Source organism: Suricata suricatta, chromosome 11 (assembly GCF_006229205.1).
Source record: "Suricata suricatta isolate VVHF042 chromosome 11, meerkat_22Aug2017_6uvM2_HiC, whole genome shotgun sequence".
NCBI classification, from domain to species: Eukaryota; Metazoa; Chordata; class Mammalia; order Carnivora; family Herpestidae; genus Suricata; species Suricata suricatta.
The window spans coordinates 27153697-27180615 of record NC_043710.1 but is presented as its reverse complement, the minus strand read 5'-3'; the positions used below and the strand labels follow the sequence as shown (position 1 = coordinate 27180615).

Sequence of the window (26919 nt, the reverse complement as noted above, 5' to 3'; positions counted from 1 at the left end):
GGGGCCGCAGCGTCCCAGGATGCGCCGCCGCCGCCGCCGCTGCCGCCGCTGCTGCTGGGACTCCTGCTGCTGGCGGCCCTCCCGGAGCACTGCCTGGCCGACCCGGGTAAGCACTTGGCCACTGCTTTGCGCCCAGGGAGGTTTCTGGAGGAGCCGGGCCGCCCGTCGGGGCCCGCACCTGATGGGGTGGTGGAGGATGGAGAGGTCTTTGCAGCACCGGCGTTAGGATTTTCTCCGCCCTTTGCTGCTGCAACAGCGGGAGAACTGTCAGAAATCTGTCTCCGGGGAAGGCACCGTTGGGCGGGGAAGTAGAAAGAGGTGCATTTGCATCTTCTTTCTGGACAAGTTGCAGATCCTTCCTAGTGGTCCCACAGGCACGCTTCATTTAGATAAAGACATGGTGTGTTAAGACACCTTAAAAGGGATGTGTTTTAGTAGGACACATTTCGGGTGGGGACATCTACTGTAATTTGGGCTCCCTGTTGGGTGGCCACTTTGTTTTAACTGCATGAAATGGCCAGAGAGTTTTAGGCAATTCCCGTGTCAGCTTCCCAATAGCGTTTCCCCGTACATGTTGACAGGAGACCCGTTTTCTTTTGGGATAGAGGTACCTGACATAATTGCTTGCATCTTGCAGAGGGATCCAGGCACTGATCAAGTATATAACCCACTGTTTGCAGGAGGATAGTTAAAAATAATCACGCTTGTCTCTTAGACTCCCAAGAACCCCCAGGAAATAGATTTCTGTAATTCCTTGGACGATTTTGAGAAATCTCTTGTTACTCTGGGGGGGGGGGGGGATTATTCTGCTAATGTGCTTCCAAACTTACTGTGCAGTCAGGAATTGTCTGTGAAATAAGAATGATTATTGTGGCACTTGTAAAGGTCAAGCTTTTGTTTGCAATGAAATTCTGTGCTCTTGGTACATTTCATTCACCAAGGAATGTAGCTCTCACTTCAGCTAATGTGTTCCTATAGTTATGTGCTTTTTAGCAAGGACTAATGAAGACTGCTTTTTTGCCAGCATATTCCTTCCCCCGAATTAGATTAAATTTCCTAGTTATGAAGGATTTTGAAGGATTTAGATAAGAGGCTTTCAGGTTTAAAATATTGCCTGTCTTCAATTACTTAATTCAAAGTCCCCCCCCCCCCCCCCGCCCTTCACCTTTTTGATTCACTTAAAGGTTCCCGGACATGAAGTGTCTCTGTTTGTAAGATACTGTTCAGGAATTTTGTGTTATGATTATAGTGGTGACAAAGTTTCGTAATCTTTGGATGTGTGCCTGAGACCCAAGAAAAGCCTTTGAAGAATTTTAGCCCCCGGTTTTTATGCCTGTAGCAGTTTTCAGTGATACGTATTTGGTATGATGGTTAAAAGGTAAGTCCTGAGTTAGACACATGTAAATAACCTAGTATTCCTTGGATCAGAAACACACTTTGAGTTTCTATTTAAGAGAAACCAGATCTTTGGTAGTGTTGTAAACTGTTTATGAAATGTTAATTCCTGAGTGTTGTTCATTTGAGTGCATAAACCAGAAACTGTTCAACTATCTGTAATATGTGAGGTTTGGATTTTAGGTATTGTTCTTGTTCAGCCTAATGTCACATGGTTTCCTCTGATCAGTTTTGAATTTCTCTTCTCCCTTCTGACCTTTGTACATTGACCCTTCTGAACCTCCGTGGCTTTACTTGGCTCTTCTTTCAGACTGCCTGTGCCTGACTTGGGGGACTTTTAATCCATATCTTTTAGTTTCAGCCCTGATGTCCTTTTTCACTTTTCTTTTAGTGTGCTGATCATGGAGATAGTTAGGAAGGGTGCTTTGATTAAATGATGGTAAAAATCATTAAAATTGACGTTGTTCCCCAAAGCCCTCTGTCTTTCCCTCTCTCTTGGAGTGACTTGCTTCCTCTGTGCTTTTTGGGGGCCCTTTCTGCTGTCACCCTTGATGACTAATTTCCCGTGGTACAGCTCACCTGTAGATCCAGAGTCTGACACTGGGCTCTGTGGTTTCCTGTGGGTTTGCCACCGATTCAGTGTCATGACTTGTCTCTCTCTCTCAATGGAAGATTTAAACACTAGCTCCGTGTCCTACGCTCTTACCTGCTTTCATTTGTTCTCTGGTATCCAGTGGAGGCAGCTTCACTGCACGGTGGGGGAGTCCTGGGACTAACTCCAGGCATCCCAACGGGTTTGTGTCAGGAAGCAGTATCGGGAGGGAGGTGGGGATGACACTTTTCTGGGACCTTTGACTTCCAACAACCTGGTTTTGAACTTTCTCAGAGGGGTACCTGCTGCAGTTTGGTGCTGCCAAACGTGTCTGATGCTGAGTTGCATGAGAAGCCAGACCTATGATACTCAAAGCCTACTAAAAGTGCTAGTCTGCTACAGTCAAGGCATTGCTGTTTCCTTGTTTTCTAAGCAAGACTAAGGCAGACATTTACCTGGGCTGAAAAATAGGTAAATAGATTTGTTTCAGGAAAATGCTGTAGCAGTTGTTCAGAATCATTGTGTTCTGGGGGCCCAGCAGTATGTTTCCAGCCCGCCTCCACCCATTCCACCCAAGTGCTTTTGCTTTAAAATCCCTGAGGAATCAGAGGTCCTTCTCCTTGTCCTAGAAAGGAAAGGCTGCTGTCCTCCCTCAGACTCCCTCTGCTAACCTCCATCTCCAAGGAGCCCTTGCTCCCTGGCAGTAACTTCTGTCTTGGATATGGGACATGGATGTGAGAAAGAAGTTTCTTAAGAGCAGTGAGCGCTGACAGTTTCCATCCTCTTCTGCCCTCAGGGGCTCCAGGCAGGATGGTAAGGTTCAGATTTAACTTCCCCACCTTCTTAATTACTGTCATCCATGCAGTTCACGCCAGTAAACATTTACTGTGTGCCGGTTAGGTGCTCATTCCTTCATGTGACCTTGCCTCTCTGGGCCTCAGTTCTTTGAGCTGTAAAATGAGGATAATCGTTCTAACCTCATTCAGTTATCATGAGGGTCGAATGAGTTAATATGTCTGAAGCATTTAAAGCAGTGCTTGGTATATGTAGTAAGTGCTCAGTGACTGCTAGGTGTTCTTCTAAAATGACAGAAATTAACATGACTGCGACCAAGTGCTAAGCAGCGGCAGGGGTTACAGAGGTGAATAAGGCGCAGGCAGCATGTAGAAGCCCCTCATGAAGAGAGTGATGTGCACCCTTGAACTCTGATTCTATGTGATCAGAGCTAATAAAATGAAGGAACAGCTAATTCTGGGAGAGCAGAGGCCCCTAAAGGATGAGTGGGTGTTGCCAGGATTGATGGTGACATTTCAGGCAGAGGAAAAGTAAAGGGTTCTTTGTGGCCAGAGCACAGGATACGTAGTGAGGAGCACTCCAGACTTTCTCAGTGCCCTGGGGCTTTCCGGAGCCCTCCCCACAGGGCATCCACCCTCTCAGAGGGCCTCTGCTTCCCCCACCTACTTGTAAGTTCCCTGATCTATATGTGTTTCCCTCTTCCCTGTTATACTGCCCAACATAGTATAGGCACTATTAAATTTTCAGCCTTCTTACACTCTTGTTCCCTCAGTTTGATTGATTCTGTGATATGTTAGAATAATTATCTCATTTAAGTAATCCACAGTAAGTTGTGAATGGCTGCTTTATTTGGGGAACGTATTTTGCATTTTGGAGGAAGAATGTGCTGTTACCATGGAATCTCCAATTAAGCACAATCTGTAGGGGGGTTAATTTTGACCTAGGGGGTCTTTCTTTGCCCGTCTCCAACCCTGTACACATCATCGCTGGGGTTCCATTTGAAACAGGTGTCATAGTCCACTTGTTCATTCCTTCATTCAGTGTGTCTTGAGTGGCTCAGCTCACTGTGGTTACCAAAATGAATGAAAACAAACTCTCGTTCTCATGGCGATTAGGAACGAGCCTAGTGCTTTCCCAACTTTCTTGCGCATGTGAATCTCTTTTGTTATCCTGTTAATTTGCAGGTTCTGATTCAGTAGGTCTGGGATAAGGCCTGATGTTCTGTACTTCTAGAAAGCACCTGGGGTTCATTGACCCCATGATAAGTAGCAAGTGACCGTAAACAAATAAAGGTAGGTTGGGTGGTGGTAAGAAAAAATAAACCAGGGTGAGGGGTAGCAAGGGGCTGATGTTGGTGTGTGTGTGTGTGCACCCTCACACGTGCTCAGATGACATTTGACTAGACACCTACAAGAGGGTATCTGGAGGGAGATATTCTAGGCACAGGGGAAAGCAAGTGCAAAGGCTTTGAAAGAGATTGTGTTTGGGATGGTTGAGGAACCACGTGGAGGCCATGTGGACCTGAGCAAACAAGGGGACCATGGTAAGAAATGATGTTGAAGAGCAAGCTGAGGCCAAATTGTGTAGGACTTTTTGGCATGGTGAGAACTTGACATTTAGTTGTGAATGAGAGTAAGTAAGAGGTGACATGATTTGACTTCAGTTTTAAAAGAATGTTTTTGGCTATTGTGGGAAAAAAACTATAAGGTCAAGGGTAGAAACAAGAAGACCAGGTAGTATGGCTTAGACAGTGGTGAGATGTAGTGAGATTTTGGACATATTTTGATGATAGAGCTAATACAGTTTTCCAATAAATTAGAAGTGGGGATGGGAGGGAAAGAGAGGAACCAATATGGCACCACGGTTTTTGGCTCAAGCAGCTGAGAAGATGAAGTTGCCATTAATTGAGATGCAGAAGATTGCAGGAGGCTCAGGATTGGGGGAGGAAATAAAGAGTTGGTTCAGGGTATATTAAGCTTAAAATGTTTATTAAACATCTAAGAGGAGATGTCCAATAGCGAGTTGAACGTAGTAGTCTGGAATTCCAGGCAGATAGTGGGCCCCGGGATATAGATTTGGAAGCCATCAGGAAGGGATTGGATGAAAAATCTAGAGAGTAAATGTAGAGAAGAGGAGGGATGTGACCAGTGAGCCCTGGAATACGGCAGCATTTGGGGGTCAGGGAGAAGAGGGACCAGCAGAAGAGACTGAGAGAGTTAGAGGAGGACCAGCAATGAATGCTGGTATTTGGAGATGTGGATGTGTTTGGTGCCCTAAGAGCAGAGGCGGTGAAAGTCTTACTGCAGTGGGTTTAAGAGAGAAAGAAAGAGGAGAAATCAGTAAAAAAAAGACAACTCTTTTAATAGCTCCCTGATGTCTGTGGCTTCTCTCCCCCCCAGTTCACCTCTCCACACCGTATACCTGCCGCTTCTGTGGTTCAAGTTGTGCAGATTGTTGTGTTATTCCTCATATCAGTTTTCTAGGTGTGCAAGATGGTTTAGTGTTGATGTAGGTGCATTTCAGGGACAAGAGACGCAAATACCAACCAACCAACCAACCAACCAACCAACCCCACCATGCTGTTCTGCCATCTTGGTCCCCTCCCCCCAAAGACAGCCTTGTTTATCAAGGAAAGCAGAGAAAGAGAGGAGGCAGGTCAAGAGAGGTTTAAGACGGGATATGATTGCATTATATTTGTACTTTTTCATTAACTTTTTTCTTAACGTTTATTTCTTTGAGAGAGAGAGAGAGAGAGAGAGAGAGAGAGAAGCCAAGAGAGAGGGACACAGAATCAGAAGCAGGCTCTAGACTCTGATCTGTCAGCACAGAGCCTGAGCTTGAACTCACGAACCGTGAGAGCATAACCTGAGCCAAAGTCGGATGCTCAACCGACTGAGCCACCCAGGCGCCCCTATATCCCTGTACTTTTTCATTTTTTAACATTCAAAGGTGTCTGGCAAGAGTTTCATGTATTTTTCCCCCAGATATAGACAATCTAATAAAATATATTTGAGCTTTTTACTCCTAGTGTTAATTATTAGTGCTTCAAAGATATTTGCAAGGTGTCCTAAACCTCACCTCCTCTTCTTTCCCCACCTCACACACAAGTAAAGAAGATGTTGGGAACAGTGACACTCTACTTTTAATATTGACATCAAACAGAAGTCAGATTTCCCTGTCCTGCCTCCACACCCTTCTCTAAAACTGAACATCCCTGTGAAAACTCTGGGATACTGCATTCTGATGACAACCAGACCTTCTCAGAAGCCTACTCTGGTCTTAAATTACTAGAATATGATCTGAGAATATTCAACGTGAATGTGCACGCTTTCTTTTTCAATTTTGTTACCCTTCAAGCCTGTATTGTGGTTTTCTTTCCTTTTTTTTTTTTAAACAAACAACAACTCTACTCTTCTCCAGACAAAAATGAATAGTTGGAATCATCCTAAAACATTTTTGTTGCTTGACAACATGTTACAGGGGATTTCTAAACACACAGAGGGACACATTATTCTAGGTCACTCAATGTCTGCCTTGGATGGTGTCTCTCTTTGGGGACTTCAGGACCAAAGGAATAGTTAGCGATCTGGGTATTGTAAGTATCAGTTGTTGTAGCTGGTGGGATGGTGGCAGGTGAATCACATGGATGTGACAATATTTATCAACCACCTGGCACATATGAGGCCAAACTCTTCACTAGATCCTGGAAGGGTAGTGCAGAGCTGGCCAGGCCTGCCCCTGCCCTCAGCCTATGGCCAAGGATAAGAACGCCTTACTCAGTGGGTGACAGGTCAATTAAAGACTTCTGTGAATTGGCTCAGGTGGGGGGATGTGACATGATGTAAAGTGTCAGCTTTGTCCAAAGAGTCAGTCTATGCTCAGCTGCAGCGTGAGGGGGTGAGGCCTGGGGTGTCAAAGTTCTGACTTCTCAAGAAAAGCTGGATCTTTATTTAAAATCTTGTTTTCAAATGTCACCAACTAAGTCAGATTTTTGAAATGTTATGCGGTACAAAGAAAACACACCCATGAGCCGCCACTTTTTTTTCATTTTTTTAAAGTCAAGTTTATTAAGGTATAATTTACATACAGTAGAATTCACCCTTTTTTAGGTGTACTGCGTGATTAGTTTTGACAGAAGTATATAATCATGGATCCACAGCCACAATTCAGATACAGAACATTTCTGTCACCTCCAGAAATCCCCTCCTGCTCCTTTGTAGTCAGTCCTTTCCCCGCTACACATCCAGTCCCCGACAAGCACCAATCTATTCTCTGTCCCTATAATTTTGCTTTTAACTGAGGCTCACAGAAGTGGAATCATACAGTATGTAACACTTTATGTCTGACTTCTCTGATTTAGTGTAATGCTCTTGAGATTCACATATGTTACTGCACATATCTATCTCCATTTCTGTACTTTTTTGTTGTGATGTTCCGCAGTTGGCTTACCTATTTACCAGTTGATAGACATTTGGGGTGTTTCCAGTTTGGGACATACAAGTGTTTGTGTGGGCAGCTTTCATTCTCTTGGGTAAATACCTAGGAGTGGGATTTCTGGGTCTTAGTTAGATTGTGTTTAAACTTATAAGAAACTGCCAAGTTGTTTTCCAAAGTGGCTGTACAGTTTTGTATTCCCATTAGCAATGCCTGACGGTTCTGGCTACTCCTCTGTATCCTCACTGGCACTTGGTTTTGTCACCTTTCTTTTCTTAAGTTCCAGCTAGTCCAGTAGTTTCTAGTGGTATCTTATTGTAGTGTTCATTTGCATTTCTCTAGTTACTAATGATGTTCTTATTCATTCCATATCTTTTCATTTTCTTACTTGCTCCCTATGTCTACAAATGTCTGTTAAGTCTTTTGCCCACTAAAATTTTGGATTATTTATTGTATTATTATTATTGAGTCTTGAGCTTTCTTTATGCATTCTGGGTAAAATTGTTTATCAGATATGCTCGTCATAAATATTTTCTGCCAGTCTGCGGCCTGTCTTTTCGTTTCATTACCAGTGTTTTCCAAAGAAGAGAAGTTTTACATTTTGATTAACTCTAGTTTATCAACTTTTAAAGTTAAGATTCATGGTTGTTAGGGTGAAGTAAATGCAAGGGATTAAGAGTTCTCTTACCCTGATGAGCACTGAGTAGTCTTATAGAACTACTGCATGGCTGTATCACACACCCGAAGTTAATATAACACTGTGCGTTAACTACCCTAGAATTAAAATAGATAAAATTAAAGAGGCTTTGTTAAAAAAAAAGATTTGTGGTTTTTGTATTTGAGGACAGAAATACTTGCCTAAGGCAAACCATGAGAGACTCATAAACACAGAGAACAAACAGAGGGTTGCTGGAGGGGTGGTGGGTAGGGAGATGGGCTAAATGGGTGATGGACATTGAAGCGGGTCCTTGTTGGGGTGAGCACTGGGCGTTGAATGTAAGTGATGACTCACTGGGTTCTACTCCTGAAACCAGCACTACACTGTATGTAAACTAACTTGAATTTAAATCAATAAATTTTTAAAAAAGGAAGAAAAGAACGAAATACTTGCCTAACTCAAGGTCACAAACAGCTATGATTTCTTCTAGAAGTTTAATGGTTTTATTTTGACCTTTAGATCTGTGGTCCATTTCATGGTAATATTTGTATATGATACAGGGAAAGAGTTGAGATTAATGTTTTTTTGTTTTTTGTTTTTTTTTGCTTTGGGTGTTTAAGTATTCCAGCACCATTTATTAAAGAGATGATCTTTGCTCCATTGAATTGCCATGTTACTTTACATGTGCAGGTTTATTTCTGGAGTCTGGTTTGTCCTATTCATGTATCCTTTTTTCCTTATGACAGTAAAACACGGTCTTGATTTATCTAGCTGTGGGTTTCTTTCTGGCTCGCACTCCTGACATTTGGGGCTGGATAATTCTTTGTTGTGGGGGACTGTCCTGTGCCTTGTAGGATTTTTAGTGCCATCTCTGGCCTCTGCTCAGTACATGCCAGTAGCTCCCTCCTTTCCCAGCTGGGACAACCAGAATGTCTCCAGACATTGCCAAGTGGAACCTGGGGGTAAAATTGCCCCTGGATGACGGTTCAGTGCTCCGTGGGAAGTCTTGACATCAGATACTGTGAATCCTCTCATTTTTTCCTTCTTTTTCAAAGTCCTTTTGGATATTCTAGTTCTTATGTTTTTCTACATAGATCTTAGTATCTCTTTGTCAATCTGTATAAAAAAGACTTGCTGGAATTTCTATTGGGATTTCACTGGAGAAGACTGATATCTTAACAATACTGAATTTTTTGATTCATGAACATATCTCTCTCCATTTACTTAGGTAGTCTTCCTTTTTTTTATCAGTGTCTTATAGTTTTCAGCATACAAATTCTGTACATGTGTATTTCATGGTTTTCAATGCTTTGGGAAGCAGTACTTTAAAAAGTCTTTCTTGATATATAGATATACGATTTTTAAAATATTAAACTTGTAACATGTGACCCTTCTAAGCTCACTTTAGTTTTAGTAGCTTTCTATAGAATCTTTGGGATTTTTCTTTATTTCAGATATTTATACTTTTTATTTCTTCTTCTTGCCTCATTGCACTGGTTAGAACTTCAAGTACATTGCTGAATAGGAATTGGGACAGTGGACTTCCTTGCCTTGATCTCATTCAGTCTTTCACTATTAAGTATGATGTTGGCTGTAGTTTTGTTTTGTTTTTGTTTTTTTGTAGAGGTCTTTTTTCAGGTTTAGGAAGTTCCCTTCAGTATCCAGTTTGCTGTGGAAAAAAGATTAAAACATTTTTTTTAATGTTTTATTTATTTTTGAGAGAGAGAGAGACAGCGCGAGCAGTAGGGTCAGAGAAAGAGGGAGACATAGAATCCAAAGCAGGCTCCAGGCTCTGAGCTGTCAGCACAGAGCCTGATGCGGGGCTCGAACCCACAAGCCGTGAGATTGTGACCTGAGCTGAAGCCGACGCTTAACTGACTGAGTAACCCAGGCTCCCCTGAAAAAAAATTTTAAATCATAAATAGTTATCAAATTTTGTCAAATACTTTTCTCTGTTGAAATCGCTACAGGGTTTTTCTTTTTCAGTCTGTGAAAAGGCATTAGTTGATTTTAGAATGTTGGGCCAACCTTGTATTCCTGGGATTAACTCCAGCTTAGTCATGATGTGTATTCCAGCTGGGCCGGATTTTCTAATCTTTTTGTTGGGAATTTATAAAGTCTTATGTTCATGAAGGATATTGATTGGTCTGTAACTTTGCTTTCCTGATATGTTTTGTCTGGTTTTGGAATAAGGGTAATGCTGGTCTCTAAAATGGTTTGAAAACAGTCTCGCTTCTGTTTTCTGGAAGTGTTTGAATAGAATTGGTATTATTTCTCCCCTGATGCCTATGGTCTTATAGTTGGGACTGAAGATTTCTTAAGGATTTCTTTAGTAAAATAAAAAGTATCAGATGCTTCTAGTACATTTCCTCATTCTTCAGGCTAACAGTGGACATTTTCTAGACATTAGGACATTGGTTTAAGGTCTGGGGTGAGTGGCCTGCGTGAGGCAAAATCGCGTTAGATGCACTCAGGAGACAGTTCACTCCTGCTGACTGTTGGCTCTTTATCAAGTCACTCCATTTTTCAGAGCTCTGTTTTCTCATCAGTAAATAAGACCTCAAGATCCGCCCTTCTTCCCCCATTCGTCTGGCTGTGTGTGTCTAAGCCCTCGGCAAATGTTTTGGAAGGTTAGAGCATCTGTATTTCTTACCTCTTCGTCCATTGGTGGCAAGTCCAGTCAAGAACTCTCATTCTCAAAAAGGAAGAGTTTTCCCAATTTTGTAGTCACGGTTCCAAAGTGAAGCCTAGATAAATATTGGTTTATCTTTAATCTTCATTGGCTTTTCAAAAATTGTATATACTTTTTAAGTTCAAACAATATGCAAGTGTATACAGTAAAATGCAAAAGACCCTGTTGGCCCCATTGCTGTACCTAGAGTTGTGCTATAAAGCATATGTGCTCAGTCCTTCCAGACCTTTATTCATAAAAGTACTTGTATATGTATACATGTCCGAACTTATTTTTAGAAGAGATTAAGGGTGTAATATTAGGAATGTTTTTCACTTAACACTATATCATGGCCCTTTTTATTTTCTTTTTTAAAAAATGTTTATTTTGAGAGAGTGCATGAGCATGAGTGGGGGAGGGGCGAGAGAGAGAGAGAGAGAGAGAGAGAGAGAGAGAGAGAGAGGGAATCCCAAGCAGCCTTTGCGCTGTCAGTGCAGAGCCCACGTGGCACTTGATTCCATAAGCTGTGAAATCCTGACCTGAACTGAAATCAGGAATCGGATGCTGCCCAGGCACCTGATATGGCTCTTTTTCCATGTCAAATAAATTGGTCACAAGAGAATTTGAACTTCTCCCTGAAACATAGCAAAGACTTTACTATAAAAGAACACTGTTTAAAAACCACAGATTGGATTCAAACCTACTAGAGTTAAAACCTCTCCTTACACCATTTCTCCTATTTTCTCTGCTCCTGGGCTTACTCCCTTGGAAAAAACTTCCACGGATGTTAAGGAAAATCACAAACCCTCTTTTTTTTTTTTTTCTTAATCACAGACCATCCTAAGCATCAAATGGAATAGGAACAAACGCTGTGTTTAAACCAACTAATGTAGATGTAAATAAGGCCAAGTAGCTGCCTCAAGTATTTAGCCCAAGGACATCGCTGCACCTGCCATCTGTTTACTCAGTCAAACCTTTGCCCTAATGCATCCTAACCACTAGAGGGGTGTTCGATGTTGATGTTGATTTATATATGTTAAATCTATTCTTAGCTTGAAATATAATCTCCTGACGTCAAAAACACAAAATGGCTCTGTTATTTATGCAGTATCAGTAAGTAGGAAGGCCTAGAATATTTCTAACTTTACTCTTGTGACAAGAAATATGGAATAAGTGCCAGAATGAAGCCAGGACTCCCAGACCTACTCTTCTACTTTTGTTCCTGATAATGAAAGCTGCTTCTCGGTCACTTGTCTTTTAATTTATCAAACGTCAACAACAAACCAAGGAAGGCTGGAGAAAAATGTGAAGCCTGAGAAGAAAATGTGTTGGAATTAATGTGCAGCTTATAAGTCCTTGTCTAAAAGAGCTGAGCAAAAATATCTCTAAACCTACGTACTTCATTATCAAATAATGAGTCCTTGTTTTGAAAAGAATTGAAGGATCTGGATTATGAGCATTATTTTGAATATAATTAAACTAGATAGAAGTGTATTAAAAAAATCAGTGCCATAGAGCTGTCTCTGGCAGTTTCCTATTCTTATGTTATGAATACTGGAAGTGAACACATGAATCAACCTGGTAAATCCGACAGAAATGAAACTTTCTTTGTGGTGGTTTGGAGAATAATTTCTTGTCTCTAGTCCAGCAATAGAAACAACATTTTAAACAAGTGTTTTTCCATCCAGTGGCTAATGTGGTATATTTATTTTTCCCTACAGGAATAATAGTCCCCAGAGTTTGGAATAGCACCTCATAGTTGTTGAAGTTTTCACTCTCTTATTTGAATCTCACATCGCTCCTCTAAGAGAGGGTTGAGGAAGTGATTTGCTAAAGGTCACCCAGTGGCCCAGGAATTTTTACATCATTCTGTACGTGATTCAGGAATTCTGTATCATTCTGTGATTGTACAATTACACTATTCTATTATTACTTAGCTACTTAACTAAAACTAGCTCAAGTATAGGGTCCTTGGCCACAGGGGAATCTCATGTGACATATTCAGAATAGGAATGAAAATATAATTGGGCCCATGTGGACTATATAATTAATTAATAGAAATAATAGCTAACATTTTTGAGCATGGACTGTGTCAGCTCATTTGATTTTTACAACAACCCTATGAAGTAGGTTATTAGGATCCTCGTGTTTCTGATGAGGAATCTGAGGCACAGAGTAACTTTATAGTTTCTCATCCCATATCACACGGGTAAGTGTCAGAGGTGGTATTGGAACCCAGGCAGTTTGATACCTTAGCCCTCACTCAGCTTTATTATATTGCCTTCCTCCATAGTAAGAGGCGGAGTTTCCTGGCTTTGTGTCTCAGGGACCTAGTGGCCTCTTGACTCTCTTTTCCTACAGGCTGGGTCTGTCCTGCCTCTTCCTATGGACTGGTTTTCTGTGCTAATCCAAAGCTTCTCCATCCCCCTGTAACTAAATCTTCTGGGTGCTTTTGCTTGCTGTGGTGCTCACCGCAGCCAGGACTGGCGAGCCTTTTCAGTTTAAGTGCCCACCATCCAGTCTCTGTCCCATTTCTTTATTTCCCAGGAGGGAAAATCAGGCTGCTGTCATCTGGGCCAATGGAGTGAGGAGTCTATCCCTCATCTGACCAGCAGAGGCCAGAGGAGAAGGGGCAGGTGGAACAAAAATGACTTCCTAGGCTGCCCTCCTCCTTCGGCCATGCCTGTGGTAGAGGGCAGTTTTAAATAAGGTAGTGTGTAGAGGGCACGCTTCCCCAATCAGTCTCTTCCATAGCAGTAAAACGCCAGGTTCATGTGCCAGTAAGCTGGCTCTATGAAAAACATTGAGGACAAGTGGCCTGATTTATAGTGTTGGCCGATTTCCATGGTATAAATATTCCCATCACGGCTGATTTCAAGCCACCAGTGTGACAGTGGATTTGGGAAGAGACGCACACAGTTGGCTCAGCGCCGATGTGATCCTGTCCATCTGTAGGCTGCATACACTACCCACAGTAAGTGCCGGGTGTGTCCCAGAAGTTGAAAGTCTGGACTTCACAGGCTAACTAACTAGGTGGGTCTATAGTTATGTAAAAGGAAATACTATTTCAAGGAAGAGAGGGTGGAAGTTAGATTGGGCATGCACAGCCCAAAATAGCCCAAAGTATGTAGTCCTAAGTGTGCAATCTAGGAGGCGCACAGAGATGCTTTCTAAAAAGTTACAATTTCCTTGCCTGAAATGTCTCACTTGTGACAAAAAATTAACTGTTTTCATTGATTTTTAAGATGTCAGACCTCATTTTCTTGGAGGTGCATGGGTATTGTTATCTGGCACCGATAGGTGTTATTTTTCCTTGCTTTCAGATGTCGGTGGTTCCTTATCATTTGGTGTCATCATTAACGGATTCCTTTCTTCCACCTTACAAACCTAGAGAGGTAAAGGCCTTGTGGTAGCCTATGAGACACCTTCCAGTTGAGTATAAACACTATTAGTTTTGATTGGAGGCTTTTATTTATGATGATAAGGCCATCTCTCAGTTCATGTAATTATGCTAAAAGTCAAGTCAGTCTTGTGACTACCACCTGTGACAACACATCACATGCTGTCACAGATCTCAAGTCTGCCTGGTTCTTTTCCCTTCCATGTCTGGGAGGGGACTAAGTCTTGGCTTCTATATGCTGCTTATGGTTCTGCCAACGTTCCTGATCTTTTCTCCTGATGTGACCATGTCACTAACTCCGGCCAGCTCTAACAAACGGTGGTGTTGGCCATTGGGAGATGGAATGAGGAAGTGTTGGCAGCATAGATCTCCTTCAGACATGGAGTCCCAAATGTCCTACTGATGGAAGGTCAGTGTCTTTACCTATAAAAATAGCACAGTTAATTTATTCTTTTAATTTCCCAGGGGCTGTAGCGAGAGAAAAATTTGACACGATTCTTCTTTTATGTTTCACTGGAGATTTGTCCTAGTTTGTGGATATGTTGACTTCTGAATAGGACTAACATTTATGAAATGACTACTAATGTGTTAGTCACTGGATCAGAGTTCCGTCTAATTTGACCCCCATGATGGCACCATGAGGTAATTCTTGTCTACTTAATTGGAGGAAGTTGAGACTAAGAGAACATTTAAGAAATTGACTTGCCTGAGGGCACATTGTTTGTAAGTGGTGAAGATGGGATTGAAACCAAATCTGACTACAGTATAAATACATTTTCAGCTATGCTGTGCTGGCTTTCCCCCTCTGCTTATTACATTTTCAAACACGCAGAAGAGTTGAAAGTACTGTACAGTGAACGGCTGTTACCTACCATCTGGATGATCCAATCAACATTTTGCTATATTTGTTTTATCATGTATCTTGTTGGTACATCTTTTTAATTAATTTTTTAAAATTTATTTTTGAGAGAGAGAGTGAGAGCAAGGAAGCATGAGCAGGGGAGGGGTAGAGAGAGAGAGGGAAGGAGAGAATTCCAATCAGGCTCCATGTTGACAGCACAGAGCTCTACACTGGGCTCCACAAGATCATGACTTGAGCCAAAATCAAGAATTAGTTGCTTAACGGACTGAGCCACCCAGGTGCCCCTCTTGTCTGTAGTTCTACCCATTCCTTAATTTCTCTTCCTTTTGATATATTTAAAGTTATCAAAGTTGCAGACATCAGTCCATACCATCCCTAAACACTTCAACATGAATGCCATTGATTAAACTTCAATATTTGTTTATTTTTTAAGCTAATTTTTATATACAGAGACATATAGAAATCCTAAGTGTACATTCCTATGTTTTGATGAAAGCATGCATCTGTGTAACCCAAATTCTTGTTAGGATTTAGAACATGACCATCACCCTAGGAAGTAAGTTCCCTCTTGCTCTCCTGTAGACATTCCCCTCCTTCACCAGCTTTACTCACCCCAGGCGTCACAGGTTTTTTTTGTTTTGTTTTGTTTTACCATGGTTTAGTTTTAATACCAGACAGTCTTAAATAATGATGCTTGTTGTTTCTATGGATGATTCCTGATATGTAATTAATTGAGACATTATTTATAGAGCGGCTGGTATGTGGCAAGTACTGTGCTGGGTGCAAGGGACATGGCTGGAAGGAAGCAGATACCAGCTCATGGGGGATAGAGAGACACGGGTCAGCTCCTCATAGGGATACATATACTGATGGAGGTGAGTGCTGTGAGAGGGAAGTCCTGGACGCCGGGGAGGCTTGGTGAGTAAGGAGGAGGATGATCAGGGAAGGCTTTCCTGGGGAATGAAACTTGAGCCAACATCAGAAGAATGAGTAGGAGATAACCAGGCAGAGATTTAGAACGAAGGGAAAGGTGGGCACTGTCTTCTGTGGTGGGAAGAAGTATGGTTTATTCTGGAACCACAGAGAAGGAGGGTGTGGCTAGTGGGCAGGAACCATGAGGATAGTGAGTGCTGGACTAGGCAGACGAGGGGGCAGGAGTGTATATAGGCAGGAGACAGGCCATGGACTCTAGCTTTTATCTTAAGAGGGATGGGAAGCCATTGTGTGACCTTTAGATTCAGTTACCCAATCAGTTGAGTTGAACGGAGAGGAGACCTAGACTATATGCTCTGGAATCATAGCTAAAATTACATAGTATTGGCATGAAACTTCCAAGTATTTTTTAAAAAGATTATTTATTTTGATAGAGAGAGGGAGAGAGAGTGTGTGTGTGAAAGTGGGGGAGGGACGGAGAGAGAGGGAGAGGGAGACTCCCAAGCAGGCTCTGAGCTGTCAGCATAGAGCCTGACATGGGACTCGCAATCATGAACTATGAGATTATGACCTGAGGCAAAATCGAGAGTCAGATGCTTAACCGATTGAACCACCCAGGTGGCCCCTGAAGCCTTCACGTTTTAGGAGAACCCTAATTTACATTATGAATCCTACACAGGTCTTCAGATTCCTTGTGATATTTCTCCCTCACCTGCCTGCCTGCCCAGGCAGTAACAGCTACTCCATGAAGATCCTCAGTGCCTCCAGCTCTTGCCTGCCCCTTCCTTCCATTCTCACTGCCTCCATTTCATTGTCTCTTTCACTCAGCTAAATCCCTTCCACTGCTCACTCCTCCCTGGAAAGAGATCCTGCTAGAGTCACAGTGACTGTCTGATTGCTTGAATCCTGGGACAGTTGTCTAATCCTCTTTGCTCTGTTATTTTGCAGAGCCTCCCAAGGTAGCCTCTTCCCAAACTTATGAATTTAACAACCACCTTTGTGCTGATGATGTAAAAGGCTCTCTGTTCTATCCTGAGGCTGAGACTCCTATGTGCAACTGTTTATTGGATATCTCTATCCTTGGCTACCGACACTAAAGCATTTCTCCCTCAGAGGGGACTCATCTTCTTTGGAGTCCTGCTCCTTGCCTGTTTTTGCTGTATCAGTGAGTGTGACCAACCACCTTTATGTTGGAGCCAGAAATCCGAGAATCATTTCAGATTTTTGTTCCTTCTCTTCATTTACTTGGCCACTAAATCTTGATAGTTATATTTTTTATTTTAAATTTTTTATGTTTTTTTTTTTTTTTGAGAGACAGAGAGAGACAGCTCAAGCAGGGGAGGGTCAGAGAGAAAGGGAGACACAGAATCTGAAGCAGGCTCCAGGCTCTGAGCTAGCCGTCGGCACAGAGCCCGACACGGGGCTTGAGCCCACGAACCGTGAGATCGTGACTTGAGCCAGAGCCGGATGCTTAACTGACTGAACCACTCAAGTAGGTGCCCTAATAGTTGTATTTTTGAATGCTCTTATAATTCTGTACCTTTTCTCTCTCTGTTGCCTCATTTCACATCTTTCCTCTTTGTGGTCTGTATGTTCTTGTCAGAGCCATGCCTCCCAATCGCATCCTTCAGCCAGAGATTTCTATAAAACATAAACCTACCCAAACCCTTCAATGGAGTTCATCTCCACTGCTTAGTGATCTGGGTACTTTATGAATGAGCTACCCCAATCCATACCTGCCACCATAGTTAGACTCGTAGTTCCCCAAAAGCCTGTTTATACCCCTTAGGTTTAATTCTTTCTGCCTGGGAAGCACTTCTCAGCCCTGCCTGCTTGGGCTCAGTTCAAGTCCTGCATCCTTCAAGTAGCCTTTCCTGGCACACAGTTGCAGGATTTAGAAGCCATCCTTCCCTCTCTCACTCCCTGTACTGTCTGAATGGTCTGCTGGTCTGGCTCCTTTATTAGACTGTGGGCTCCTTAGAGCAGTTCTCTAAAGATATTCCCAGGTTCACTGGAAACCTTTCACAACAGCTATGATCCATGTGCAAAAACTGTTTTCATGATAACTGAGGACACATATCGTTATAGCCATGTCTGTTAGATGAAACAATGAAGGGCGCCTGGGTGGTTCAGTTGCTTTTGGCTCAGGTCATCATCTCATGGCTGCATTGGGCTCTGTGCAGGACATGGAATCTGCTTAAGATATTCTCTCTTTCTCTCTCTCTCTCTTTCTCCCTCTCTCTCCCTCTCTTCCTTCTACCCTTCCTCTCTCTCTTTCTGCCCCTCCAATGAGCTTACTGGCTACAGTCAAGGCGAGTTCTAAGGGACAATGCAGATACGGGCTCCTGAGCACAGGAGACAGTAAGTAGTCAGAGATACCAGTGCAGGAAGAAGTGCCACTTAATTGCTAAAAGGTGAGGTGACTGTGGAATTAGTTTCAACTCTAAGAATAAAAGTGTGCAGACAACTCCTGAAGTTTCAAAGGCTGGGATCATGTATTATTTGTAATGATACAGGGTCTTACACATACATAATACATACAGGATAATTGTGGTGTATATAAAGGAAGGAAGAGAATTTCTTATTACATTCTCACCATACTCATAAAATCCTGTTCTATTATTTCTGGCCTTAAAACCTTTCTTGACTGTTCTCCCAAAAAATACTTGATAGGGTGGAATGGAGTGCAAGGATCACAGTCCAGAGGGCTGACTTCTGTCTATAGATGTCTTTTCAAAAATTAAACACCTGTCAAACAAAAATAAGAATCACATAAAAACTGGGAGCTTTTCCACAAAAATCAGGATTTCTAGGCTCTCTTGAAAGGATCAGAAGGTTGACCACACCAGTAAAATGAATTACATTCTTGCATGGCCACAATTAGCTAAAGTTGATTAGTGGCATGTCCTTTAGATGAGACATGTGTCACAAGCCCTTGCCTGTCCCACTGAAATCACATATTGACCAAGATGGGTTAACTCTGGTAACAATTCAGTCCTCAAATCTATAATGGCTCAAAGCCATAGAGTTTTATTACTCACTTACATAAAGACCAAATGAGTGTAGCTGATTGGCGGGAGCTCTCTAGCCATCAGGGACCCAGGATCCTTCCTTTTTGATTTTGCTGTCTTCAGTCTGTGACTTGCAAGGCTGCTGTTCTTGTCTGCATCCAGCCAATGGAAGGGGGACGAGAAAGGGAAACAGTCCAAAAGGGCTTTGCCTCATCCTGTTCACTTTCCAAAGAAGAGGGCTCCATCACTTGGCCACACCTATCTGCAGAAAGAGGCTGGGAAGTGTAATATAATAGTGGGCTCAGAAGGAAGAGAAAACAGGTTTGGTGAACAGCCACCTAGTATCTAATCCAACTCATTTATTTAACCTTCTTGGGGCCTTTAGGCATTTGCGTTTGCAATCCCTCGAGAGTTAAAGAAACCTGGGTCAAGTCAGTATAATGTCAGCCCCAGCAGGACAGGGGCTTGATCTGTTTTGGTCACTGCTGTATATGCAATGCCTGGCACACAGTAGGTGTTCAACAAATCTTCGTTGATTATATGAATGAATCCTCCTTCTGCTCTGAGCAGAATGATATATAACCAGATGATAATAGCTACCATTTACTTAGTGCTTATTATGTACCTAGTTGTGTTAGTAGGCTGGGTGCTGCCTCAGGGAAGGAGTGCTGAGATTTGGTCAGTAATGACAGCCACAGGATTAAAAAGAAGGTGAATGTGAGAATTTCTTTTTCTCTTGTCTCTGACTTTCAATGTTTCTCTGGGGTTCCTTCTATCAATATATTGATGAGAAATTTTAATATATTGGCTGATAGTTAGGGGGAAAGATCAGTTATCTTCAACCTCTTTAGTTTTGGTAGACAGATGGTTGCTACTTAAAGATTTTCCTTGCTGTATGTAACAAATTCCAAGTGTATCATACACAGTTGTATCTAAACGGATCGTGATCTGCTATCTTTTGTTTGTCAAAAAAGTTAGTGTCACTTTTCAGAGTCACCTTGCTATCTTTCAGCAGGACACAGCATGGATGGCAGACGGTCTGATAGCTTTCCTATAGTTTGAGTTTTGGACTGTGGTACGTGTGAAGCAATTTTGTGTTGTTATCCTTCTGACTTTCTGATTTATTTGGGAGTAGGTTTGAGGCTAACTGGAAAGGATTGATTATATTGTTTTCTTTCCCTACAGGAATACAGGTAAACTCCTCCACATCCTGTTGTCCCTGGCGCTGTGTCTTTGCTAGTTATTATGGGGCCATACAGCCCGAAGACCTTGCCTTGAGCAATTTAAGGTGATGGCACAGTGTTTGCGGCAGCCGGAAGTGTGCTCACCTTTGCAGGAAGTATACCCTATCCCATGGCCATCAGGCTACTGGGAATCGACCTTTCCATCTCTTGAGGGGGCTACTGATGGTGCAGACTCTACTGGCACCCCCTTTCCTGGAAAACTGTCCCTAAGAAGATGGAAGAATGTAGGGAAGATAGAAATGTGTGAACACATACCCCAAAGCAGTAGATAATTCAGATATTTACAGAAGTATTGTGAGAAGAAAAGGGTGAATGGGATGGTGCTGGCAGGATTTCTGAGAAGTTGGGTTGATCTGAGGGAGGACCTTGAACCAGTCTTTCAAGGGAAATGTTTAACTTGAGTGTTTCCAGCCACAGTGGGAAACTCAGGAAAACCTGAGTGAGGGCTACAAAAGGGGACTCAGTTAAACTCACTCATTCTTTTTGCTCCCTTTGCCTCACCAATAAGCATTCACTTTCTATCTTTTTCTCTCTTTTAAAAGCTTTAAGTAATGAATTAATGCTTAGTTTTAGGCCTTCCCTCCTCTAAATTTCATCGTAATTTCTTTAAAATTTAAAACTTTTTTTTTCCTATTTAAAACATGTATCTCAAGGCAACATTAAAAAAATATATATTTTTACAAGGTGAGCTTTTAATAATATGCTGGGTGCCTGCATGGCTCAGTTCATTGATTGTCCAGCCCTGGATTTTGGCTCAAGTCATGATCTCACAGTTTGTGCACTGACGGCATGGAATCTACTTGGGATTCTCTCTCTCCCTCTGTCTCTGCTCTTCTGCATGCTTGTGCTTGCCTGCTACCCCTCTCTCTAGCAAAATAATAATAATAATAATAATAATAATAATAATAATAATAATAATAATTAAGGGAAATATTAAAGGAAAGTTTTGAAAGGAGAAAACATCACTTACAGATTCCCTGCATTAATGCCTCAATTCTTATCTAGCTGGAAACCAAAAGTTCCCATTTGGTGGTCAGCTATTAAATACTAATGTTAGGGCAGCATCCTCTCTAGCACCACAACTTTCTACCAGTCTTCAGTGAGATAAGTATAGGAACTAAAGGCATAAAAACATAGCAGTTAGACACTGTGGGACATAAGATGTGTATGACTGCTAGACTTGCCCCACAGAGCAGGAACTAGACCAGTCTGAGTGGGTTTGAATCCACATGGTGAGATGCACATTCTATGAACTGTCCATTCTATGATGGACTAGAAAGTGAAAACCAGCCAACCAACCAACCAATCAACCAACCAACCAACCAAGACATAGTGCACTAGTCCTTTGCCATGGATAGTGCTCTGTCCTGCTTGCTCATTTGTTATCACTTACTTTTCTCTTCATAGCCAAGTTGGAAGAGGAAAATCACCCGTAATCCCAACCATTCTTAGGATTTCTGTCTTTCTTTACATCCCTTTGCTTCGAATGCCTTTTGCAAATATAATTGTAACCATAATCCTTCGTGGTTTCTGAATCTTTAGATGCAGACTCCTAGTTGACATTATGGGCAATTTTTGTGATTCATCTATAGTCTGAGTTAAAGATTTAGTAATCACTTAAGTCTCCTAATTGCCTCTTTTTAAAGGAATTTTCAGAGCCTTCAGCTCCAGTTAGTGTTTATAACACGCTGAGATTTTTGTGTTTTTGGGACAGGAGGGAGAGAAGAAAAGAGTATTTTTTTTTTCTCTGTTCTAAATGCTTTTGGTTTATGTCATGCAGACAAGAACTGCTAGGAAATAATTCAAGCATGTTCTGTTCACCTTTTCAGTATCTTACACTCATTAATCCTAAGGGTTACAGAATATGCAGTTTCTGTCCTCTGTTAGTTTTCTCTGTTCAGGTGAGGTTAACTTCTCACAAGTCACCAAGCTCACCTGGTGGTTGAGACGCCAGGCGGTGAGCTGGCCATCTGGTGAAATGGACATCACCTCCCACAAATAGGCATCTCCCATGGTGGAGTGCCATCCCGAGGGCCATCGCTCTGAATCCCCCCTGGCTCTGTCCACTGCCCACAGGCCATCTGTTCTCCCCCACCCCAGGGTTTGTTTTGGCTTTGCATGCTGATGCATGATCAGATCTCTTCTGAGTCACCTGTGCCCACCTTGGTCTTATTTTTTTTTTTTTAATATCTTCCTAAGCTTTGGAAATGGTTCTAAATTATACTCACTCGGTTTTATGAATTCAGAATAACAAAGATGAAGAAGAAAGGGGGACATGGCCATGGTTTGTCATAGACTGTGGTGCTCCAGCTCCTCTTTGTCATGTATGGCTCATCTGCCTGTGGGCTCAGCTTTTTGGCTTACAGTATCATTAAGCCCGCCTTTGCTGGAAAGAGCTAGCCCCACTCAGGCTCATAGGAAACCAATTTTTGATTCCTCACTAGTTCATTACTTATCTCAAGCCTCTTTGAGAAGGACGTTTAATAATCTGTTCTGAATTTAGTATTAATTAATAGAAAGGTAGTTTCTATTATTTTGACCCAATGTCATATTTTGACAATAATTTGGTCATGCTGGTTTCTGGCCTTTTAGGTATAGCATATTTATGAGCCAATGATATTTGTAAATGTATAGAAATCAACCCATTAAATGTTTACAAATGTGCATGATGTCTTAAGTAAGATCAGTGCTAGGGGAGGTTTCCAAAGTGGTGCTAATAGTGCTTTCAAGAATATACAAGGACATAGTGTAAGAAAATAGTGACTTGAACGTGGAAGGTAACGTTTCCAGGTGCAAAGCAAATGGTACAGAGAATGAAGTTAAAAGACTTTCTCTCATTTTTATTCCTGGACTGTGAAATTTCACATCCCCCTTGCTCTGGGTTTTAGTAGGAATGGATTAGTGGGTCCCTAGCGCTGAGGACCTGTCTGAAAGAGCAAGGATTGTTCTGGGACCCCACAGTCTGGGAGGGTGCTACAGGTTCCCTGGGAACGTCCAAATTGTTTATTTTTACCAGGGCATGTCTTAGAGAATCAGGCAAAGCACCAGCAACAGAAACTTAAAAAAAAGAAGTTGGCATTTTACTCCTGAAATATATTCTTACTGGAAGACAGTATAAATTGTGGAAAAAGTTATCTTTAAACAGTTTTTATTTGAATTACCTAAAACTATAGGATATCTTTACTAAATAACTCTGTGACATGTACGTTATAATGAAAGTAATTGTTTCCACTTATTCTGTGAACACCTACTGCATTCCTGCCTCTGTGCTGGAATCTTTTTTAATCTTTTTAAAAAAATTTATTTATTTATTTATTTATTTTTGAGAGTGAGATAGAGAGCAGGGGAGAGGCAGAGAGAGGAGACAGAATCCCACGCAGGCTCCGTGCTGTCAGTGCAGAGCCTGACGCAGAGCCCAAACTCAAGAACTGTGAGATCATGACCTGAGCCGAAGCCAAGATTCGGATGCTTAACCAGCCTAGCCACTCAGGTGCCCCAGCTTGTAACCTTCATGACAATTTTACTGACGTGGCTGTAAAATGATTCTCATTTTACAGATGGGGAAGCTGAGACTGAGAGAGACAATGTAACTTTGCCAGGACCACAGAGCATAATGATGCAGGACCTGTCCCTGGACCCCAGGGCCTCTGCTCTGTCCCACTGCTATGCTGAGTGCTCTTGGTGACTGTATCTGCTCCCCTCTGTCCAGCGAGCCCTATCCCAGGCCTGAGGATGAGATAAAGCAGCTCTACCTGATAGGTGCATGTTATATGCTTTACAGAGAGCTTTTACACCTGCCATCTCTGTCGTGTGATCTGGCCACAAAGCGGGTAGCAGTGTGTCTCCACTTTCCAGGTTTCAGAAACACACTAAATGGTATGTATTTCCAAGCTCGTATTATTGTGGATAATGAGAACTGACTAGATGGAGTTCTGACCCCCATACTGCTTGAAATTCAAGTTACTGGCAAGAATGCTAAAGAATCTTATGGAATTTTTCACAGCTCACACACACAGATTGAATCATTTGTACCTTTGATCTTGTTTTAGCCTTTAAAAAACCCATAGCCTGAGTCACACCGTGGCTACATCTAAATAAAATGTAGATGCTGTGGGATATGGTTCTGAATTTGCCCTTTGAGCTTGGTGAATTATGATTTTTCTGGGGACTCGTCATTTTCTCTGCCCTCGGTGACCGCTGCATTTCTCATCCGGGCAATATTGAAAATAATGTTTTGGTTTCCAGCTACCTTTAATGGAATTCACATAAGTTTATACCAGAGAGCCAGATCTGAGAGGGTATTGAGAACTTCCTCCATCTGTATGCTCAGTTAAAAAATTTCCAATAGATTTCTTATGCCACTAATCTATTTAACAGTAATTATTGAGTGTCTATTGTGTGCCAAGTGCTATGCTGTCCTGAAGACTCACGATTACTCTGGTCCAGCCAATTTCTCAGGGTAGCCGCTAACCACTTCTGAGTGACCACCTCTGAGTGTTTACCAACTAAACAGATAGTGCTGGAAGCCCACTATCTGTACGGATTGATTACCTGGTGCTGGGGCGTAGTCACAAATATCCGTATGTTACGCTCAGGCTCAGAGTCTTGGTCAAAGAAACACTCCCAGGCTTTAGCGCACAAGAGCAAACAAAATAAATGAATGCTGGGTAGATGGGTAACAATCATTTAACCTATCTCCCTCATTTTACAGGTAAAATATTGAGGCTTCAAGAAGAATCATTTGGTCAAATTAAGGAACCAATAGGATTGAAGCTTTCATTTTAGGATTTAGTGACCCCTTGAGCTTTAAGCTCCATCAGTAGGATTAAGGAATAGAATTGCTCTTTAAAACATTTTCCTGCTTTGACTCATAATTTTCTAAATGGCCAACCAGTGGTGAAGAGAATTGAATATCATAAGATTCATTTTCTAGATGAGTAACTTCAGGCACACGGGATTAAATGATCGGCTTGTGGTCACTGTGCTGGTTAATGACGGAATCAGACCCTGAGTCCGAGTGTCCTGTCTCTTTGTCCACCATGGCCTGGCTGGAGCAGTGCCCTTGTGCATCATTGGGAAGGAAAGAGGGGAGAACAGATTGTAAGTGGAAGGCAGGGAAGATCTAGGGTGAACAAGCATGTTATTTTGGAGCTCGATATGTGGTATTTTGGGTTCTGCTGCGAGGTTGCGTGTTCTCTGGCACTACCTGCAGTGTGTGGGTGGGAAGCTGATTTGAATTTTTCTGCTTCTTCCTTCTAGTTTTATTCCTTCACCTTCATATAAAGTGTCCTCTTCCGGTGAGATTTCTTTCTTCCCCTTCCTTGTTGCTGCACCTTCTGACTTTATAGGGATGTGGCTTCATTTAAGGAGGATTTGACACTCTCAAAGTCTTTCTCCCTGTGCCAAGTCCTGCTGTCAGTGCAAGCACCCTCAGAATCCATGTGGCTACCCCACCCTCTCCTTCCCCAGCTTCAGAGTTCCTTGACTTTTTAACTGGAGCCATCTTTGTTTTCACTTCAGGGCAGGGTGGCCACAGCCTTGACCACCTGAAATCTCAGACTCTGGTGTTCCACTCTGTCTAGAGGGTCTTATCATTCTGGCACTTGCCCTCCTTGTCCCACTTGGCCTACTTTTTGGCTTCTCTGAGCTTTCAGCCCCCTCCACCTCTCACTTTTATCTTGGTCTCTCTCCCCCTATCATGCTTCTGCTTTCTTCTCCATCCAGACAAGCCTCAGACATGTCTTAGCTTCCTTGCTGTTCTGTCTCTCTCATTTTGTATACCTTCAGTTCTGTGATACTCCTGCCATTCACTGTCTCTGCCTCATTCCACAGGCGGTTGAATGTGTGAAAATACAACTGGTAATTTGTGCTCTGATGATTCTTGTCTCCAGCATCCTTGTAGTCAGCGAGTCCAATGCTGCTCATCTCCGCAGGGCCCTTGGCGCCACTTGCGATCTCTTCATGGATTCCTCATCAGTGCCCTTTCCCCAGCTGGCCCTTCTGAATGGCCACAACTCTCCCTGAACTTTCTAACTGCTTCCAGGCTTCCAGTGCACTTCCTTCTCAGATATCTTTTGTGGCACCTTCTTCATCTGCTCATCCCTTAAATGTGGGTGTGCCCCAGGGCGTCTTAGCCTTACTTCCAGCTTTACCAACATCCAGGTGTAGACAACTCAAAGTGCCACATCTCCACCATAGTTTATGTTGCACTCCAGCCCTGTTCTTCTGTGCTGTGGACACTTCGAGATAGATGCGCTCCAAGCTCCTTGCACTCAGCTGTTTGTGAACCTGATCTCCTGTCCTGTCTTCCTGCTACATTCCAGGTCTTGGTGAACGGAGCCTTTGCCTGCGAGGCAATGCAAGTGAGAAACCAGAGTCCTAAAGGCCTTTGCTCTCTTTCAGCCAGCACATCTAATTGGTTTCTCAGTTCTGTCTCCTTAATATTTCCCGTGTTCTTCCTTCCTCCTACAGCCTTTACTCAGGCTCCTGTGATCTCCCATCTGGTGATTTCTGTCACCTCCTCTCTGGTCTCTTTCCTCCCTCTGCCATCAGTCCATCCTCCCTAGGTCTTTCTAGATCAGGAAACAAATTACATTTCCTTCCTTAGCCTAGGGCTGAAAACTGTATCCAGCCTACAGATACGTTTATTTGACTTATAGCATTAGCCTATACCTTGTTTAAAAACACTTTTCTTTTGGCTTTACTTGCCTCTATTAAAAATCAGAACATTTCATGTAACAACTCCAGATTTCTTGCTTATCTGTGAAAACCAGAAGCCCTGGCCCTCTGGCTTCTGCATTCTTCCAAGGCAGCAGCTGGCTGGACAGAAAGACAGCTGTGCCTCTTAGATTGGTGCACCCTCTCCAGTTAGTCAAAGACCTGACCTTCCCAGGTGTGATGTGCTCACTGTCACCCACCTGGCTT

The 26919-nt window shown here is 42.5% G+C and overlaps 1 protein-coding gene across 1 annotated transcript in view; it reads left to right on the top strand.

The window, feature by feature from the left end:
- The window catches only part of KIAA1549L (KIAA1549 like), a 262753-nt gene that overhangs the window by 216 nt on the left and 235618 nt on the right, over positions 1 to 26919 (top strand). The window contains exon 2 of the mRNA XM_029915550.1: positions 11 to 106. Coding sequence (XP_029771410.1) covers positions 11 to 106 — 96 coding nt within the window. The remainder of the gene's footprint in view (positions 1 to 10; positions 107 to 26919) is intronic.